Genomic DNA, 20054 nt, shown 5'->3' on the forward strand with positions numbered 1-20054 from the left:
GGGCTCCCCTGACCGCAGGGGGCTGGAATGCCCCGTGCCGCGTCTCGGGGGACCCAAAAAGATCCTCCCGGGGGCGGGCTCTGAGACCGTGCCGGGGAAAAGATATGGAACGCTTCACGAATTTGCGTGTCATCCTTGCGCAGGGGCCATGCTAATCTTCTCTGTATCGTTCCAATTTTAGTATATGTGCTGCCGAAGCGAGCACGAATCCAGCTGCACCCGCAGCGATATTTAAACCTCCTTTAGTTAAGAACTTTTACCTCAGTGCTAGTGTGGTTTTCCTGGTTCGCGTGCCTTTCTTCATATATCACTCTCCCAGTCGATGCGTGCTGATTTTTTAATTCTAAATCTTACACTTTGTGGAAATTGTTGCCTTTTCGCACGGCCGCCCGAAAGTGCCGGCTGCGCGCGATGCATAGCGGGAGATTTTTCTCATTTGCATGGGGGCGGGGCGAGGCCCGGAGTGTGTCCTCCACCGTCCCGTCGTGCCCCGGGTGCGCGTGCGCGCGCACGCGCGTGAGGGCCGTGGCCGGCAGAGGAAAATGGCGGAGGAGCGCTGAGGGACGGGACAGGACCGCGTCGGGACAGCTGAGCCGTTCACCGCGCCCGGGCCGGGCCGCACCGCGCCGCCCCGCCTCCACCGAGGGTCCCCCATGGCCACGGGGACATCCCGGCAGCCGCGTCTCTGATGCGTCTGCTCCGGCCGCGCAGTTGCCGAGCCCTGCTGAGCGCCCAGGCCTGACCCGTTGGGCCTGACCCGCCGCCGTCCCGAGGCGTCTGCGCCGGGCAGGGGCCGGGGAGGGGGACGGAGGCAGCGCCGGCCCGGCCCCAGCCCGGCCCGCGGAGGAGCAGCAGCCTTTTCGGGCCCAGCCCTCAGCAGCCCCGCCGTCAGGATGTCCGAGAACCAGCCGAACGCCAACAACCACCACCCGGCCAACAACGCCGGCGCCGCCGGCGGTAACAACCGGGGCGTCCGCAACCCCAACCTCAACCAGAACCCCCTGATCAACGTGCGCGACCGCCTCTTCCACGCGCTGTTCTTCAAGATGGCAGTGACCTACGCGCGCCTCTTCCCTCCCTCCTTCCGCCGCATCTTCGAGTTCTTCGTTCTTCTGAAGGTGAGGGGCAGCTCCTCCTGCCAGCCCGCGGCCGGGCTGAGGGCAGGAATTTCATTAGAAACACAAAAAGTCGTGCTTCCGCTAGAGGTAGCAGGCTATGTTTGGACCACGCACACTGAGCTGTGCCCGGAGCTCCCGTGGGCCCCTCATGTGAGGGAGACCGTGGTGGTCCCGGTGTTCTCTGTACTTTGGAGCTCTTCCAGATCTGTAAATCAAAAAGCAATTGCTGAGCCAGCTTTCTGGGCAGCCAGGCTGGCGCGAGGCAGGAGAGGTTCCAGTTTCTGTTTCCTAGCAATCACACTTTTTGGATACATTTCCCACATGACCTACTGGATTGTTGGAGTTTTGTTGGAGTCTTGTCTTTTCTGGAAGCAGTTAAGGCACAGCCCCTTTCTAACCCCAATTTCAGCAGTTCCAAGAACATGTCACTGTGCTTTGAGGTGACCCCACCTTCCTGCTGGGTGATAGGGACCCTCCCAGAGGGGCCTGTCCGTGTCCAGGGCTGGCTGCCCTTAGGTAAAATTCAGAATGGGAAATTAGAGGAGGGAGAAGGGAGAGCAGCTTGCCAGGTAACAGCAGCACACTTCTCTAAATTTCTACAATTCAACAAGAAAACATTCAGCACGGCTTGTCTCATGCTGCACAGATACATTTTCTACCCTCTCAGGGTTGAAAACTGAAAACATTTGGGTTTTTCACATCCCTGTTCCCTCTCCCGGTTGTACAGCTGCATCCCAGCAAACCGGCTGGGACAGGGGTAGTGCTAACGGTTCAGTGGTCTGGCAGAGTGGCTGGGAGCAGTTTGTGTTGTTTCTACCTCTGATCACAGCTCCTCCCAGAGAAGGAAAAACTTCCTCAGGGCTCTGTGGAGAGCAACCTGCAGGGTCAGGGTTCATCAGCCTGCTCCTTGCTCTCCTCCAGCTGCTGGCAGGAGGGAAGTGGGAGCCCACATTCCCATCCTGAGCCCTAGAATTGCCCCTGGCTTTTCTGTGGCTCCTGCAACCAGGGAGGTGGCTCTGCTTTTCCTTCCCTCACGTCTCCCTGTGCAGCTGCTCTGCAGAGTGATGTTTACCAGGCTGTTTGTTCGTCACAAATAGGTCGGGGCGGCGGGGCTGATGAGGACAGAGCAGCGCAGGGTGGCTGGGAAGGGAGTCTGAGCTCAGCAGTGCCACTTTCTGTGCCAGCTGTGCTCAGAGCTCTGAACTTTGGACATCTCTGCTCACTCCAGGGAACAAGGTTTTTTTTAGTCCACCCTGCTTTGCTGTGGTTTATGGCTGCTCCTGGGATGAAGGCGGGGCAGGGAGCTGTGGTGCTCAGGGACCAGCTCGATCTCCCCTGAAGCACGACCTGTTCTTTGGGACAGCTGATCTCACGTGGGTTTGGATCACTCTGCCCAGGGGTGGGTTGGCTTTGCTTAGAGTTTGTTTTAGTCTGCCTTTACAAAGCTGGCTTCTCTAGGTTTCAGCAGGAAACTTTGTGCTGAGGAAGGAAGGGGTGGAAGGCACTGACGTGTTCCCATGTCCTTCAGTGGGCCTCATGTCCTCATCCCACACTGTGCTGTGTGTGGTCGGTTTTGGGGATGCTGCTGTTGGATGCAGGACCTGTTCTTGGAGAAGGCCTTCACTGCCAGCTCTCATGAGTGGGAGCAGTTGGTTCTTGATCCCTTTGGTGCGTTCCCTGCTGGAACTGCCAAGGTCTGGCTGCTGTGTTGTTGATGCAGGGAAGCATCAAAGCTCTTGTACGCTTGCCCAAATTATTCTGGTGTTTCACAGGCAGAGAAGAGCTGGTGATTACTAGGGGTTCTAACAGTGTCTGCCTTGTCTCTTGCCCTTTAGGCTCTCTTTGTGCTCTTCATCCTGGCCTACATCCACATCGCCTTCTCCCGCTCTCCCATCAACTGCCTGGAGCACGTGCGGGATAAGTGGCCCCGTGATGGCATCTTGAGGGTGGAAATCCAGCGCAACTCCAGCCGGGCCCCCATCTTCCTGCAGTTCTGTGGGGTTGAGAAGTTCCCAGGAATGGTGGTTGAGTCCACGACTGAGGAAGAGGAGGAGGAAGAGGAAGAAATGACTGTGGATATGTTTGAAAACAGCTCCATCAAGGTAAGGACATGCTCCCCACTGGAGTGATGGGCTGGGAAGAAGTCTTGGTTGGAAGTGAAGTCCTTGTGTGATCCCTTTGTCTCCTGGAAATAAAGCTTGTTCCTTGGCCGCTCCTGGGTCCCCACATTGGCCTCTGATGGTTTAACACAGAAAGGAAAGCCAGAGAAAATGTCCTTTCGGGGTGGGGGGAGACCTTTGTGTGGATAGAGAGAGCATGGCAGGTGAGAGGTGAAGAGGCTGCTGATGTGGCTTTCCCTGCTCTGCTTTTCTAACAGTTTGAGCTGGATATCGAGCCCAAGGTGTTCCTCAAGCCATCCCGGGTGAGCAGCACTGAGCTGCCCCACAACGACAGCCAGGAGTTCTCGTTTAGTGACGCAGGCACTAAAGGTATGCAGCCTCTGCGGGAGACTGTGTCCGAGTTTGAGATGCTAGCCCGAGCAGGTAATCAATCACACCTTCACTGCTACCTGTGCTCCTCCTTCCTCCCATCATCATCCTCCCCACACGTCCCATCCTGGCTCCTTGGGGCACCTGCACGGTGACCTTGAATGTCTTCCCAATGTGTTTACCTGGGGATAATCCTGTCAGTACCAACTGCAGACCCACAGCAAGCTCTGCCCTGAGGCTGGGGGGAGGCTGGGTTTGAAAATTTGCCAGGCCAAGAGGCTTCAGATGAACCACAAGTGAATGAAGGCTGTTGGCCCAGCAGGTTCCTGTGGTGATCAGTGTCAGGTATCTCAGATGAGCCTGAACCCTCTGTTCTGATCCACTCAGTATCCTCTGCAATCCACAGGGATCTCCTGACAGTGACATTCCAGGGTTTGGGCTGTGTCCTGGGTGCTGAGCCAACACCAGCCCTTGGAGCAGCCAATTTGCTACAATTAATTAATTCCAAAAGTCACCCAGCAGGTTTTGGTGGATTGTGATACAGCACTGCTGTTCCACTCAGATGTTCCCTGGCCTTATCCCACCCTCTTCCTGCCTGGCCTAAGCTGCTCAAGCCTTGAAAACTCTAGAGGGAGATTTGGTAGCTTTGTGTTATTTAAAATGGAATTCCAGTGTGGAAAAAACTTCTGTTTCTAGTGATTAAGGTAGAAAATCTACTAAGAAATATTTGTCTTAAAATAGAGATATAGACTTGAATTCTTTGTTTTTTTCCCACAAAATTTGCAAGCAGTTGGCCTCTTTCACTACACTCTTGTCCCTGTGAATACTGGAATTCTTTGCCCTGCAGACACACTGGGGTTGTGGCTGTGGAGGAGGATGAGACTGGACACTGCCCTGTTCCTTGGTCTTGCAGTGGATTTGCTTGATGCTCATCCAGAGCTCATTAGTCCTGAATTAAAGGTCATTAAGACCAGAGAGCAGTAAATGTTTTTGGTGCAGGACCTTTATTGCTGGTGCCCAGGTTCTGAGAAGAGCTATGTTGTGCTGGGCTGGGGCACTGGTGGGAAGTCCCTTGTTTTGCCGAATGCCTGATTGGAAACGATCCAGAAAAGGAGAGGAAAAGAACAGACTGTTTCCCAGATCAGTTACAAAATTCACATCTTTAATTCAGTCCCAGATACCTGATTTTATTGGTTTTTTCCAGGTTTTCTGTCTTCTCAGTGCACCAAATTTTATGTTTAGTCAGAATACTTTACCACAAAAAGATATTTTATTATACAAAGGAAGTAATTGTTTGTTGATATTTAAACTCTTGATTTCCTTTTGAGCTTAAAACTGTTTGTAATGGAAACAAAAGACAAACCCAACAGCCCAGCTTGTGTTTGCTGCCCAATAAGGGTGTCAGGGGATCTCTGTCAGTGCTGGGTCAGGTGTGTCTCTGTGCAGTTCTTGTGTCCCTTTAACTGTCACTGTGGTGCCAGGAGCTGCCTGACAGCTGCCTCCCCCCTCCTGGAGATACACCCTGGCAGTGTGAAAGAGCAGGGATTAAATTGCTTGGCTCTGGCTTAGCGGGAGGTTTTGTCCTTTCAGAGATGATGTAGCAAAAAAGCATCTCTTTGGAACCTTTCTTGGACCAAAAAAACAACCAAACCAGGGAAACTTCAGGCACCACCAGTTTTTGGGAAAGCTGTAATTGCTGTTGCCTTCAGTTCTGACATGTAATTGCAGCAGTGACCTCAGTCCCCTGGGAAGTGCAGGGCTCTTGCCTCTGGAGCATTTACTTGGTGTTCAGCAGGTGTAAAGTGGATTTTCCTGCTGATTCCTAAACAACATGGGAAGCAGAAATTGAACAGAGCAAGAACAAGTGGCTCTGGGCTTGCTAGGCAAAGGTGTGGGCAGGTTTTAGGTAGAGCTTGGAATTGCTGCCCTGAAGCTTTCCCAGAAGTCCCACATTAAGGACTAATGTCAAGGGAATGGGCTGTAATTCCAAAGAGTTTGAATTGATTTATGTTTAATTGGTTGAGCCCACGTCTGCAACCAGTTCCCTTTTCAAGAACATGATGGGAAGGAGGGAGGGAGGGAGGGAAGGGAGCCCAAAGGGGCTGTTTCTTTGTGCTGCCTGTTTGCAGCTGTGGGTGTTGAGTGTCCCTGTGTCCCTGTGTCTCTCTCCCAGTGTGGCCACAGGAGGAGTACATTGTGGAATACTCTCTGGAATACGGCTTCCTGCGCCTGTCCCAGAGCACACGGCAGCGCCTCAGCATCCCCGTCATGGTGGTCACCCTGGGTGAGTGGGAGGCAGCCTGGGAAGGGCTCAGGGGTGGGTACCTGCAGTGCAGAGACCTCCACACCATCTCTGGGAACTCTTCTGAAGCTGACAGTGCTCACTTCCCACGCAGGAGAGCTTCTGTGTGCAGCCTGTGTGCCTTTAGTAGGTCACAGCTTTTCAGGAGGAGCTGTCTGAAATGGTGCAGCCTGGTTCAGTGAGCCCTGATGTCATGCCCAGCACAGTTTTCCCACATGGAGCAGGGAAGAGCTCTCTGCCTGGCTGGAGGCACTGAAGCTTTGGGCTCAGTGTGGAGCAGGAGGGTTAGAACCTGGTGGCCAGAGCAGCTGTGCAGATGCTGGGGATGGTGCTCACAGCTCTGTCACACCGTGTGTGGTGCTGTGCCCCTGTGAGCACCAGCAGGTCATTTGCCTGAGCAGTATTCTCTTCTCCTGGCATTTGCTCCTTTAAAACCTGTCTAAGTCAGGAACACAGCCTTCTCATGCCTGTGAACCTCTGTATCTATTAGTGCAGCAATCAGAGAGGAGCTCCTCACTTCCTCCCACTCAAGCTGAAGCAGAGCTGGATGGGGATTCAGCAGCTTTCCTGTGCAGTAGTGGGTATTCAGGGTGAGCCCTGGAGATGGGCCAAACCTAGAGGGCAAATTCCCTTTGTATCTGTGCCAGGGCAGAGTGTGACATCCCTGACAGTCCTTAAGGCCCGACTGCCATTTGCCCTTTGGTGTGGCTGGATCTGTTGGGGTGAGATTTTCCTTCTCAGTCCTCCCAAGTTTGGTTCTACTGCCCCAGGTCCACATACAGATGCAGCTTTGCTGGCACAAGTATCCCTCACCTTGTGCCTTTGTGGCTCCAGGTGTGAACAGTGTGAAAGGGTTTTTGTGCTCTCTCTAGATCCTACCAGGGATCAGTGCTTTGGGGACAGGTTCAGCCGCCTGCTGCTGGATGAGTTCCTGGGCTACGATGACATCCTGATGTCAAGTGTCAAAGCTTTAGCTGAAAATGAGGAAAACAAAGGTAAGGCCTGGAGGAGTCTCAGCAGTGGCTGCTTGGAGCAGTGGGTGTTTGTTCTGTGGATGCCTGACTATCATCTTCTGACTATTGATTAATCTGTAATGCAGGGAACAGCTCCCTGTGTTATTGTCAAGGACAAAATGAGAGAGGCAGGAGGGGAGAGGTGTCTGGAAACGTGATTTCCTCCCGCCTCACTGCCCTGCATGACAATGAATGCTGCCCTGAGGATTTGCTCCAAATCCTGTTCCTTTAGCAGGCACTGGAGCTTGGTTCTTAGTCTGTGGCTTAATCACACTGAGCTTGTGTTTGTGCTTTTTCTCCAGGTTTCCTTCGCAATGTGGTGTCTGGGGAGCATTATCGCTTTGTCAGCATGTGGATGGCCAGGACATCCTACCTGGCAGCCTTTGTCATCATGGTCATCTTCGTAAGTCACTGTGAGCTGGGCAGTGCCTGGGCTCAACCTGGTGCTGGGCAGGGAGTGGTTGGTGTTACAGCAGAGCTCTCCTCTGCTTTTAAAGTGTGGTTGGTGGAGGATGAGGCCCTATTCTGGGGCATGTTTTTGTTAGTTTGGGGTTTTTTTAAAAGTCCACCAGTGAAATGAACAGAAGAGCTGACCTAAAATGCAGTGTTGTGTTTTTTGTCAAAAGGGAGCTCTGTTAGTTTCTGTGTCGTTAAAACACTCCAGCTGTCAGTACAGGGTGCAGACATTTGTCCTCTGAGACTTTTAAGAACAACCCAGACTGATTTGCTGGGAGTGATCAAGATAAACCGAGTGATGTGTGAGGTGAGGTGAGATGTTCTCAGATACGCATCAGACAAGATCCCAAGCCATAACTACCCCGTGTTGTTATTTTGGGTGGCTGTGGGTGACTGTCTCTTTGTGTGTGGCTGTCCCACCCATAGGGCAGGTCTGTGCACAATCACACTGTGGGCACTGAGGAGGAACCGAGTGCAGGGAGGTGCTGGGAGCCGCAGGAGGAGCGGGCTGGAGGACGGGAGAATCCCTGCTCCCAGCTCTGTGGGTTGGTGTGGCCCCAGTGCAAACATTCAGGATTGGTCCCTTTACAAACAAATCCCTTACTGTCTGTTCCCCTGCAGCAGCACAGAGATTAATTGCTGTTTGTGAAGCTCTAATTACTCTTTGGGAAATGGCTCTGCACAGCTCTAGCTAATGAACGTGGGATGTGCAAGCCCAGGCTCGCCCGGGCCTCTGCCGCACTGCGATTCCAAACGACTCCCTGCAGCCATGGGGCTCTAATCTGCCTCCCCTTCTCTCTCCTGTTCCAGACTCTCTCTGTCTCGATGCTGCTGCGCTACTCACACCATCAGATCTTTGTCTTCATCGGTAAGGACTGCCTGAGGGGTTTGGGTTCTGCTGGGCACTGTGCCTGCTCCAGCAATGGGGTGTTGTAGAGTCACAGCAAGTTTGGGTTGGATCTTTGAGGATCATTAGTTCAAATTTAAAAGGGTCCTACCTGTAGCTGCACAGGGAATACATCCTCCTGCTCCCAGTCACTGCAGTTCCCAGAGCAGTTCTCTGTCCTGAGAACTAGAGACAGAGGATGTGGCTGCACTGAACCGGCAGTACTGTGAGATGGAGGATTCTGTGGCCCTCCATCCTCCCCGTTCCTCACTGAGTTTTCCCTCTTGCAGTTGATCTGTTGCAGATGCTGGAGATGAACATGACCATTGCATTCCCTGCTGCTCCACTCCTCACTGTCATCCTGGCTCTGGTCGGTAAGGACTTGCCTCACTGCTTGTGTCTGCTGCACGTCCCTCTGGGATCTGTGGGAAGTCTAATTCCCTGTTCCAAGCTGGCCGCGGCAGGTGGTTACTGTGGCTGCTCATCACAAGGCAGAAGGCTCTGGAATTTGATGGCACAGTGAGCTCCATTGTCCTTCTGGGTGTCCCCTGGAAAAGCAGCAGTTTGTTGGGAAATCCCAGAATCCAAAGCTTTGTCTGTCCCTGGAGCTCATTGCAGACTCGCACTCTGCGGCCACGTTGCATTTGTACAATTTAATTTTAAAAGCAGCAAAACCTCCCAAAATCTGTCCTGTGGAATGCAGCTGACCTGTGGGACTTGGCAGGCAGAACATTCTTGGCTGTAACTTCTGCCATAAGCAGAGCCCTGGGCAGGTGCAATCACAGCCCTGCTCTGAGGAGACAGAAGACCCCTTCCCATGCCCTGCCAGGTGCTGATGTCCCCTCTGTCCCCAGGTATGGAGGCCATAATGTCTGAGTTCTTCAATGACACCACAACTGCATTCTACATCATCCTCATCGTGTGGCTGGCGGACCAGTATGACGCCATCTGCTGCCACACCAACACCAGCAAGAGGCACTGGCTCAGGTAAGGGCTGCCTGTGGCCACATTCCCTCTGCCTGTCCTCCCCCATCTGCGCTGAGTCCTTCCCAGCACCCTCAGCACAACAGCCTCCACTCCTAAGGGTATCTGTGTGGCTGCCTGGGAGCTGCCCCACACATCACAGGGTCCACTTTAGGTTTGGGCCCAGATATTGGAATCACCTTGATCTTCCCCAGCCTCCTGTTTTGTCCTGTTCATAGACAGGCAACTCTAATTATCTGCTAATGAGTCTGTTTCATCCTGTGCAAAGTGCCCCAGCTCAGGTTGGTGTTGGGAGGAGAAGGGAGCTCACATTTTTCCTGATTTTTCTTACCTTATCCAGATTCTTCTACTTGTACCACTTTGCCTTCTACGCCTACCACTACCGCTTCAACGGGCAGTACAGCAGCCTGGCACTTGTCACCTCCTGGCTCTTCATCCAGGTGAGTCCCTTCAGGGCTGCTGCAGGGAGGCTTTGTCAAACTTGTTCTCAGGCTGGGTTGGAGGAGGGTTCCTTGTTTCTGTAACAGATGGAATTAAGCCTGGTTTGGAAATGGAGCAGCACAATGAGGCTGTGGAAGAGGGGATGTTTGGGTTGCTGCCTCTAGTCCAGCCATGGGGCTGACAGTAGCCTGCCTGATGCCACATGGGTGTTGGGAATTATTTCTGTTCTGTCCTTCTGGAATAAATCCTGGGGAGGGTCTGCCTTGCAGAGGAGCTGTTCAGGTTTGTGCAATGAAGATGCTGGCAGGACCAACTCCAAGCTGATGTCTGATATCCTGGATCAAGCAGACCTGTTGGGTGTCTTTGCTGCAGGATGGGGACAGGGAATAGAGGATGGGCTGGGGGAATGCTGTCATCCTTCTTTTCCCAGCCTTTGGAAGTGAAGAGGGGTTGTACTCTGTTGCCTGTCTTCAGAGAGAAATTATAAAGCAGCTTGCAGTAGTCACAGTGGAAGGGATAAATCTTTGCAAACTTGCTGCTGACCTTCTGGCTGTCAGAGCAGCTGGATTCTTCAGGAGAAGTTTGGTTTTCTTGGGATGTGGTGAGCTGTGACCCAAGCCCGGGGTGACACCTTTCCCTTTCCTCCACCAGCACTCGATGATTTACTTCTTCCACCACTATGAGCTGCCAGCCATCCTGCAGCAGATCCGGATCCAGGAGATGCTGCTGCAGAACCAGCAGGTCGGGCAGGGCACCCAGACCACGCTGCAGGACAACCTCAACAACAACACCACAGCTGCTCCAGTGGAGGCTGGGGGCCGCCGAGCCCCGCTGGCCACCGGGCCCCCCGGGGAGGGCAGCGGCCCAGCCGCCCTGACCCCCGGCGAGGCCTCCAGCGTCATCGCCGCCGCCGCCTCCGTGGGCAGTGACCTCAACTGGGTGGCTGAGACAGCTGCCATCGTGACAGAGGCCTCGTTTCTGTCTGACCTGAGCACCACCCTCCTGGAGCCCACCATGGTGCACGAAGCCGTGGCCAATGGGACCCCTCAGGAGGCGGCCACGGCCTCCGGGTTGGTCGCCCGCATCAGGGTCAGCAGCGAGCACCCAGAGACGGCCGTGGGCTCCATCACCATCGAGGTCACCTCAACGTCCGTGGTGGCTGCAGCAGATGCTCCCCCTGCTGCTGGGGCTGCACCCCCTGCCCCGCTGGAGGAGGGGGCGGTGCCCAGCCCCTCCCTTCCCAAGCAGACTGAGGCTCTCGAGGGCTCAGACAGCCGAGCAAAACCCAGCGGCAAAAACTGCACAGGCAGCAGCAGCAGCATGGCAGAGCCCCTGCCAGCCTCGGGTGGGGACAGTGACCAGGACAGAGGTTTGGAGGACCGAGGGGAGAGCAGCCCCTGCCCAGCACCAGCAGAGAGAACGCCCAGCTCAGAGCCAAGCTCCAGGAACCTGTCCTGAGCCCTGTTGCTGTCACTCTGGACTGCCGGGAAGGCATTTGGATTTTGTTTGTTACTATTTCTCACTTCACCATCATCCTTAACCCATGGATCCCTCTGAGCAGAGCTGGAGCAGCTGGGACAGAGCAGGGCTGCTGTGACCTCCCTCCCCTAGGAAAGGCACAGGGGACTGTGGGAAGGTTGGGGGGTTTTGGTTCCCACCCTGCCCCACTAGTGCCCTGGCTTTTCCTGGTCCCCAGTCCCCGGCTTTGCCCCTGCAGCTGTGTTTGCAGTCCAGGTGCTGATCCCAGGTGGGAGCTGACCTGGGACAGGCCACAGGCCTTGCAGCTTTGTGGTTAGAGTAGGAGCAGATAGCAGAGTGTCTAGCCCCTATGGGAGAGTCACAGGGGCGATTCCTGGTCACCTTTTTTGCTCCTGAGGGGAGGAGCTTTTCTCCAGGCACAAAGTCTGCCCAGGCCAGGGCACAACCAAAGCAGAAAGCTGCAGTTCAGCCCCTTTTTTTCTGTCCTTAAACTTCCCTTGGTGGGTGGGTTGGGAGGTGGAAGGTGCTGTGTCCAGGTGGGAGCTGCCATCCCAGGAGCCAGGAGTGATGCTTGGAGGGAGCCGTGCTGCAGTGGGTGTCTGGAGAGGCTCTGTCCTGCACAGCTCTGCTCTGGGTGAGGCAGCTGCTTTCCAGTGCCTTGTCCCTCCCGTGGGACACGTCTGTGTTTAGGATCAGCCCCATCCCAGAGGAGAGAGTGGCTCCTCATGCCTGGACTGTTTGCATGAGCTGATTTAGCAAAAAACCAAAACACTAAAAGCCAAGACATTTCAGCTGGTTTTCCCATATTTCCCTGGCAGTGGAGGGGAGGCTGGCACAGCCTGACCTCTCTACCAAGAGGCTGAGCTGGGGGGCTGCCTGTGGACCCCTGCAGAGGGCCAGGTCCATGCCAGGATGTGCTGGAAGGAGGGTTTGTGCAGGGAGGTGGAGCAGAGTGAGGCGAGATGAAGCTCTGGGAGAACCGTGGTGGGACTGGGCAGGGACAGGAGGTGACATTAGCTCTTGGGGATGGCTGGGTCCCTGCACAGATGTCCCCCAGTTCAGTGTTGTCCCCCTACAGCTGAGCAGTGTTTGGAGTCCATCTCCCTCGAGGGCTCCGTGCGTTTCAGTGTTACCTTGTCAACACGGGGGGGCTCAGAGCCCCCTCCTCACCCCTCTGCCTTTCCCACCTGGGTGCCCCCTTTTTGTTTTTCCTTTTTACCTGGAGCAGCCGTGGTGCTTCTCCAGGGTAAGGGGGATCCCGTTGTGACCAGCAGGTCCAATCTTGCTGCTGCCAGCACTCTGAGAAGGGCCCTTGTGGCCAACTGGCCCCCAGCCTCTGGAGCGCCAGGAATCACCATCGGCTTTTCAGAGGAGTGGGTGAGAGGGGAAGGGGGGACACCAAACCAAATGATTTGATGAATGAAGAGTAGAGTTCATTCTATTTAATTAATGTACAAAATGTGTTTGTATATAATAATAAATATTATCTCTTAACAGCTCCTGCAGCGCTGCCCCATGTCCTGCCCACGGCTGTGCTGGGCTGACGTGTGGGAGTCCTGGGGGCAGGGGGTGCAGCGAGGGGAATGCTCAGACCTGAGGGTGCCTCCTCCTGCTGTCCTGAGGTGTCACCATCTGTCCCCTTGCAGTGTGCAGGGGCGGTGGCAGGGCAGAGAGCCGAGCACCAACCCTGTCCCGGCCATGCTCGGTGGTGCTGGGCAGCCTCCGTGCCAGGGCTGCTGGGCTCCGGCTCCTTCCACAGCCGCCTGGAGTGGGGTGGGGAGCTATTCCTTGTCCTCAGGGGCGGGCAGAGCCCTGAGCCCGCAGTCCCGCTCCCTGTGCAGCGTCTCCATCCCTCACCCTCCGTCCGAGGAAGGCTCCGGTTCTGCTTTGCGGTGGCTCTGGGACCAGCCCGGTTTTGCCGCCCTGGAGCTGCTTCTCCAGAGGGAGGTTCCGGTCTCGGCTTGTCCTGCTGCCCCATCCATGCGGGAGCTTCCTCTGCCTCCTCCTCCTCCTAATCGCGGCCGTCCTGCGGTGGGGCTGAGCTGCGCCTGCGGAGGAAGGAGGGAAAGGGGAAGGATTGCTCTCAGCCAGCCCTGGCTGCATTTGGGGAAGAGGAAAAGCAGACTTCGTCTTCTTTCGTCATCTTTATTTATGTGGTGTTAAAAACAGAGCGGGGGCGCCAGGCTGAGCTTTGTCCAGGCACTGCGGAGACCTCTCACCCCACCTCAACCCCCCAGAAAGAACCTCCCGGCCCTTCACACCCCCGGAGGGGAAGAGACAAAGGCCCCAGAGCTGGGGCAGCCCAGGACATGCCCCCTCCCTTTTTCCTTCCACTCCCTCTCCGAGCCGCAGGAGCGGGTGGCCCGCCCTGCCCCGCCCCGGCTCAGCAGCCTGTCCTGGCAAGTTTTGGGGGTCCCTGCCCCCCAGCTCACCTCTCCTCCCGCTCGTCCTCGCTGGCCAGCGGGGCGGGCAGCGTCCGGCCGCCCTTGGTGGTGCCCAGCACGGACACCAGCTCGCTCTTCCTCAGCAGCGCCGCTCGCAGCTGGTCCCGCATCTCCTGGATCTTCTCCTCCAGCTCCCGGAGCTCGTTCTCACCGGCCGCTCTGTCCAGGGGCTGCGGGGGCCGCCCGTTCCCGGGGTGCTGTGGGGACCCCTCCGCCTCGGGGGGGTTTTTGTCCAGCTGGAAGCGGACCCGCCGTGCCTCCTTCCGCAGGGCGCTCCAGGGCTGAGCTGCCGCCGGTGCCGACCTCGGCTGGGGCTCGCACCTGCGTGGGGAGGGCTGAATTGGGATCTGGCTGCTGTGGGGTCCCTCTGCACCCCCCGGAACTCTGTGTGTTCACAGGGAAAAGGAGGAGAGCGGGGCAGGCTCAGCAGTCCCAGCTGTACCTCTGCTCCAGCTTCAGCTCCTGGCTCTTCTGCTCCTCCGTGCCCATATTCAGAGCCCGATGGATTTTCTGTGGGAAACATAGCGAGATGAGCTGGGGAGTGATGGTCTGGAGGTTAGCAGGGCAGGGATTAATTGGAGGGTGATGGTCTGGAGGTGATGGTTCAGGGGTTAAAAGGGGGTTGGTGTTCCAGGGCTGGAGAAGGGCAAGGGTGGTGCAATTTATGAGGGAGCAGCGACGTGGGGTTAGGGATCTCTGGGGCGCTGTGTGAGCCCCTTCTCCTGGCCCCACCTGGCTCGTGTGCAGCCAGTAATTGAATTTCTTCTTGCGCCGGATGCGGGGCAGGACGAGGCGGTAGAAGACGTGCTCGCCCAGCGAGGTGAGGAGGGAGCCGCTCAGCCCGATGCACAGCAGCACGAACAGCCCCGAGAAGTGGTAGATGCCCATCTGCAGGGTCTGCGGGCAGCAGGGGGTGTGGGCTGGGCTGCGGGGGGTGCCAGACCCCAGAGCCCCCCCGGCCGAGGAGCCGCCGCACCTCAGTGACGGCGAAGACGCGTTTGCCGCAGGGCACCATCTTGTACCACTTGTCGTGCAGGAGGTCGATGAACCCCGAGGATTTGTAGCGGCTGATGAACTCGGAGACGTTGGAGGTCAGCGGCGAGTTCTGGGGGAGGCCGATGCCGTAGCCTGGGTGTGGGGGAGAAGAGAGGGACAGTGCTGGGATGGGGGTACGACCCCCAGTGCCCACCATGGAGGGGGCACCTCCCCGCCCTGCGTGGTTGTGGCAGGGCACGACCCCGGCCCGATCACACACACACAGCAGAACCCCCTTCCCACCACAGCCCTCCAAACCTTCGATGGCGAAGGGTTTGCCCACAGTGAGCAGTTTGCAGTCGGAGTCGATGGACACCTCATAATCCAGCAGCGACTTGTCCATGATGAAGGCGTTGAGCTTGGCGGGCTCTGTCCTGTACCAGCACAGGGGGATGCTCAGGGAGGGGCTGCTCCCCCTTGCCTAGCGTCCCCCCTAGCCTGGCACCCCTCCCAGAGGTGGGGAGCTCGTGTATGTGGAGTGAGGGGGCGCACAGGCTCCAAGGCTGGGGCAAAAGATGCCCTGGGATGGGTAAAAGGTGGGGGGGACCCCCTCATGCTCTCCCTGCCCCTCACTTGAGCATGGTGACGCCGTCGGGGGTGGTGGGGACGTTATAGCGCCGCATGTACTCGTGCATCTCGGGGAAGCTCTTCTTGATGTACTCCTCAGCACTGCTCTCCCACACTGTGCCGAAGCGGAAGCCCTGTGAGGGGTGATGGAGCTGGAAGGAGGCACCAGAGCATCAGCACCCTTGGCCCCAGGAATGTGTCCCCACTCCCTGCGGATGTGTCCCCAGCCCTGAGTCCCAGGCAGGGTGTCTGGGTGGCCCCAGAGGTGCAGCAGCTCTTGTGGCTGTCTGGAAAAGAGCTTTCTCTCAGTGGGAACTCATCCCACTTGCCTCTGCCCTGGAGCTGAGGCTGGGATTAAACACCAGTGGGATACACACACAAAGCTTTCTGCAGGTCTCCAAGACACCCCCACTCTTAGAAATGCAAGATGGAGGCTGGAGAGGAGGAGGAAGGTGCAGAAGGAAGGACAGGACACCCCTTAGCCCCTTCAGCCCTCTCCCAGTCTATCTGAAGCAGCCGGACACTTGCTCACCTTTGGGTCGTGGATGCCCGAGAGCTCCTCGAAGGTCTTGTCCCCCACCATGACAGCTGCCAGGTTGGCCGTGTAGCTGGAGAGCACCAGGAGGCAGAAGATGGCCCAGAGGTTCATGAGGAAGCGGCCGGTGCAGCACTTGGGCGTCTTGCTGGAGACAGTGCGCCCAAAGAGGATGGCATAGCAGAGGTTGAGGGCTGAGGAGTAGGAGAAGATCTTCATGCGGTTGCGGCCGTGGGGGGTCATTCCATAGGGGCTCTTCCACTCGTAGAGGGTGAGGAAGAGCGCGGTCATGTGCAGCGCCACGAAGATTCCCACCCACATGGTCCAGTGCAGGGGCCACATGAAGGCCCCAATGGGTGATGCCGTGTCCTTGGTCCTCACCAGGATGCCCAGGCTGGTGGAGAAGAAGGGGCTGGTGAAGTCGATGACTTTGCTCCGTGCTGAGTTGATGCTGAAGGAGGTGACAGCCATGTGGGCTGTGCCACTGAGCAGGTCCCCCACCAGACCTGTCCAGCGCCCATTCTTCCAGGCCCCATATTTCCCATCGCCCACGATGTAGAGCTCAAAATCAAAGACCATGTCCTCAGCCAACTTCTCCAGCAGGTCAATGCAGTACCCATAGCAGCATTTCTTGTATGCCCGTGGCACTGAGCCGTTGCCACTGCCAATCTGCTCAAAGAGGGCATCCAGAACAGCCGAGTCGTTTGTGCCGGGGTCCAGGCAGAGCTGCCCGGCCGGGCAGTTCCCCTCCTCATCCACCTCCCTGGTGAAGACAAAGGGATGCTCCACCAAGGTCACCACCCGCAGCCGTGTGTGGGCCCCCTCGGCCGCCTCACTGGGGCTCCTGTGCTGCCTCTGGCTCTGCCACACGCCCTCCTCCAGCTGCAGCTTGCCGTGGCTCCAGGTGCCCACTGTCATCCAGGTGGGCACCCCCTGGGAGTCTCTGCGCAGACTCCAGATGCGGAACTGCTGCTCCAGCCTCACCAGTGCTGTGTTCTCCACGCGTACCAGCCCCATCTGGCCATGGAAAGATGTGTTGGCCAGGACCCTGCCAAGGAAAGGGTTTCACTGCTCTAGTGTTCTGGGTCATCTGGGACCAAGGGATGAGGCTGGGAGCAGAACATGCCCGATCCAGGCAGGGACAAGGTCACAGAGGAGCAGCAGGATCCAGCCCCGCTGCGCTGCCCCGCAGCTCGCTGCGCTGCCAGGGCCAAGTGTTATTAATATTTATAGAGTGACCATGCTCGGGCAGTGTTAAGGAGATCTGAAGTGACACATCCCCCCTGTGCAGCGCTAACCGTGTCCTGGGGCCTGAGCCCCATGGTGGTGGCTGCACACACTGGGGACAGCACTGCCCTGAGCCCAGGGCTCCCCTGGCTCTCTGCCTTACCCCCATCCCTGGTCAGGGCAGAACCCTCCCACGCACCCCAGTATCACAGAGCCAGGATAGGTGAAAAGAGGAGCCCCCAGCACCCCCTTACCGGGCAAGGAAGAGCCCCGGGGACTCGCCGCCCGCCCGGTGCCTCTCATTGCAGTTTCCCGTGGTCTGCAGCTGTGCGGGCTCGGGGCGGCCGCGGGCAGCGTGGGCAATGGCCTGGGATACCAGTCCCACCATGTCCTGCACGAAGAGCTCCAGCGGTGGCCGGCTCACCTCCCCAAAGGCCAGCAGCCCTGGGGGCAGGCCCTCGGTCCACAGCTCACTGGCACTGAGTGGGAAGCCCAACATCCAGTGCAATTCCTGCGGTGGCAGCCCCAAATCCTCAGCTGCCTGGAAGACGAGTCGAGCACGGTGCAGGTCGCAGCCCAGCATCAGCACTGGGCTGGAGAGGGTCCTGACACGGTCTCCATGCTGCCGCAGGTAGCGGGTGGCCCTGGGCTCATCCAGGTAGCCCAGGTCCAGGACAGTGCGGAGGAAGAGCTGGGAACGCTGGGCCCAGAGATCGAGGAAGCCGTCGATGTCCCAGGGGTGGCAGAGCACCAGGCTGGTCTCCTGCCAGTCGTTGGCCTGCAGGATGCTCACCACCACATCCACCAGCATCTCTGGTGAGCTCTGCCGGTCCATGTGGAAGTGGAAAGGGCTCTGCCAACACACAAGGGTCCTGGCTGTGCCTCTGCCCGTGGGAAGAACCCTGAGGCAGCATCAGACATGGGCCCACCTACCCTGAGGACGTCCCACACTCCCTGCCCATCCTCTGCCCAGTTCCTGTCTGGGATCCACTGCCAGGACACATCCCCGGGCCCTTCTGGAGACAGAATGGAGTGGGGACCGGGGCTGAGGGCTGCAGAGCTTACAGGGGAACCAGGGAACTTACCTTGGAGTGAAAGCTGGAATTGGGTCTGGGATAGAGCTGGGCAAGGGGCCAGAAGAGAGCTAAGATGGGAGCTGGGATAGAGCCAGGATAGGGCTGGAATGAGGGCCAAGAGGGGGCTGGAATAGAGCTGCGATGGGAGTCAGAGAGCCAGGATGGGGCCCAGGATGAGGCTGGGGTAGAGGCAGGATGGAGGTGGGAATGAGGATGGGATGGGGCCAGGGTGGGAGAGAAGACAAGAGGGAGAACAGAGCCGGGACGGAGCCCGAAGGAAGTCGGGATGCAGCAAAGATGAGTGGTTGGGATTCGGAATTGTAGCTGGAATCGGAGTCGGGATCGGGATCGGAGGCAGGTCCGAGCTGGGAGGAGGACCCACGGAACAGAGGTATGGAGTCGAGAGGGGGATCGGGATGGAGCTGGTGTGGGTCCGGGAGGGGAATCAGGAGCACGGACGGAGCCGAGACGGGAGCGGGGACGGGAGCTGCATCCCCGTGCAGTGCCGGCGCTGCGGGGCTCACCTGCGCTCGGAAAGGCAGCGGCCAGCGGGTGTCCAGGATGCTGACGAAGGGGACCTGGAGGGCGGCGGCGAGGAAGTCGAGCTGGAGCAGCTCCCGGCGGGAGCGGGGCAGCGCCAGGACGGCGGCCACGCCGCGCCCCGCCAGCGCCCCGCACAGCCACCGCGCCAGCGAGCCGGGGTCCCGCGCCGCCGGGCCGCCCCCCACCACCTCCAGGCTGAGGTTGTGGGGCAGCGTCACCTCCCCGGGGCTCCCTCCGGGGCCGCTACCGGCGGCTCGGGCCAGCGCGGCGCGGAGCCGGGCGCGGGCGGGCGCGGGCGGCAGCAGCGCCCCGAGGCGCACGGTGGGTCCGGAGCCGGGGCCGAGACTGGGGCCGGGGGAGACCGAGACGCGGCAGGGATGCGGGTGTCCCCCTGCCACCCCCAGCGCTGCCGCCAGCAGCCAGAGCGCCCGCAGCCCCGCCATGCACCCCGCACCGGCCCCGCCGCTCTGCGCTCCGCCGGAGGCGGCTCCGGCTACGGGCAGGGACCACCGGCCGGGTCCCGCCGGGGTCCCCCCTCCCCGGGTAGCGCCGAGGCCCCGCAGCCCCCGGTGCGCGGTGGGTCACGCCGGACCCGGCCCACGCAGCGCCGGACCCGCCCGCAGCCGCCCCGTCCACGCCCACGCACGGCGCGGGTCCCCCCCTCCCTGCACCCCGCAGCCGAGGGGGCCCCCACCCCACCCGGGCGGTGCTGCCGTCCGAGGGCTGCGACCCTGGGCTACCCCGGCGCAGAGATGCCCACTGATCACAGGGTCGTCCCGGCTACTTCTGGACCACTGGGGATGTTCCTCCTCTTCCTCCTCCGTCTCCTCCGGCTCCCAACGAAAACCCCCTCGGGTCCGTCCCCGAGCCGGGAACTGCCGCCTCCATCCCGGTAAAGGCCCCCACCCCGATCTCTGTCCTTCCACAATCTGAGGCGCAGGTTCAATATGGGGGGTCCCGAGGCCGGGCGGTTCCAGGGCCGAGCGATTCCTCCTGCTGCATGGGGAAGGGGTGAAGGGAAGCGGCGGCGCAGCCTTCCTCTGCTGAGGGAGGGGATGCGGGGTCACCCTCCTCATCCTCACCAGGGAAACTGAGGCTCAACCCAGCCCAAGGGTCCCCACCACACAAACACCAGCAACTGAGGCTGGAGCCACGCTAAGTTAATAAGGAAAAATGAAGGATGGAGCCAAAATCCATCTGGCAAAAAGTATCGATTCATGTAATATCGATAAATGTAATGAGTCACAGCTAATGAATTCCCCTGCTGAGCCGGACCTGCAGGGAGGGCAGTGCAAATCCTGCCAGAGCACGGAGGGTCAGGGGGTGCTGCTCTCCCCCAAGCAGGACCCTGACCACAGGGCCCCTGGCAGCTCCTTCTCACAGGGATAAACACAGGACAGCCCCCACTGTCCACACAGGAGGAAATGAAAAAGGATGAAAGGGATGGAATGAAAAAGCC

At 58.3% G+C, this 20054-nt stretch overlaps 2 protein-coding genes and 1 non-coding gene across 4 annotated transcripts; 1 reads left to right on the forward strand and 2 right to left on the reverse strand.

The window, feature by feature from the left end:
• Positions 1-98: 98 nt before the first annotated feature.
• On the reverse strand, positions 99-205 carry LOC117008576. The gene has a single exon (XR_004420332.1). It is a non-coding gene; the product is annotated as a U6 spliceosomal RNA (small nuclear RNA).
• A 317-nt stretch (positions 206-522) lies between these two features.
• On the forward strand, positions 523-12666 carry TMEM259 (transmembrane protein 259). Of its 2 annotated transcripts, none has more exons than XM_033082322.2 (11): positions 523-1118; positions 2954-3220; positions 3496-3661; positions 5781-5891; positions 6782-6904; positions 7225-7325; positions 8189-8246; positions 8555-8638; positions 9119-9251; positions 9589-9688; positions 10341-12666. In XM_033082322.2, exons 1-11 carry the CDS (start codon positions 894-896, stop codon positions 11145-11147), a joined length of 2175 nt encoding a protein of 724 aa, XP_032938213.1. In that variant the 5' UTR covers positions 523-893; the 3' UTR covers positions 11148-12666. The 2 variants fall into 2 exon arrangements, with proteins under 2 accessions (XP_032938213.1, XP_032938214.1); XM_033082323.2 differs by having other exon boundaries at positions 3496-3607.
• Positions 12662-19038, reverse strand: GRIN3B (glutamate ionotropic receptor NMDA type subunit 3B). Its single transcript, XM_033082321.1, has 10 exons — positions 18577-19038; positions 17231-17829; positions 15747-16797; positions 15221-15366; positions 14906-15021; positions 14589-14740; positions 14345-14509; positions 14055-14122; positions 13601-13933; positions 12662-13216 (listed from the first exon to the last, which is right to left on the reverse strand). Exons 1-10 carry the CDS (start codon positions 19036-19038, stop codon positions 13180-13182), a joined length of 3129 nt encoding a protein of 1042 aa, XP_032938212.1. The 3' UTR covers positions 12662-13179.
• Between the last annotated feature and the right edge of the window lie 1016 nt (positions 19039-20054).

Source organism: Catharus ustulatus, chromosome 29, assembly GCF_009819885.2.
Source record: "Catharus ustulatus isolate bCatUst1 chromosome 29, bCatUst1.pri.v2, whole genome shotgun sequence".
Taxonomy (NCBI): domain Eukaryota; kingdom Metazoa; phylum Chordata; class Aves; order Passeriformes; family Turdidae; genus Catharus; species Catharus ustulatus.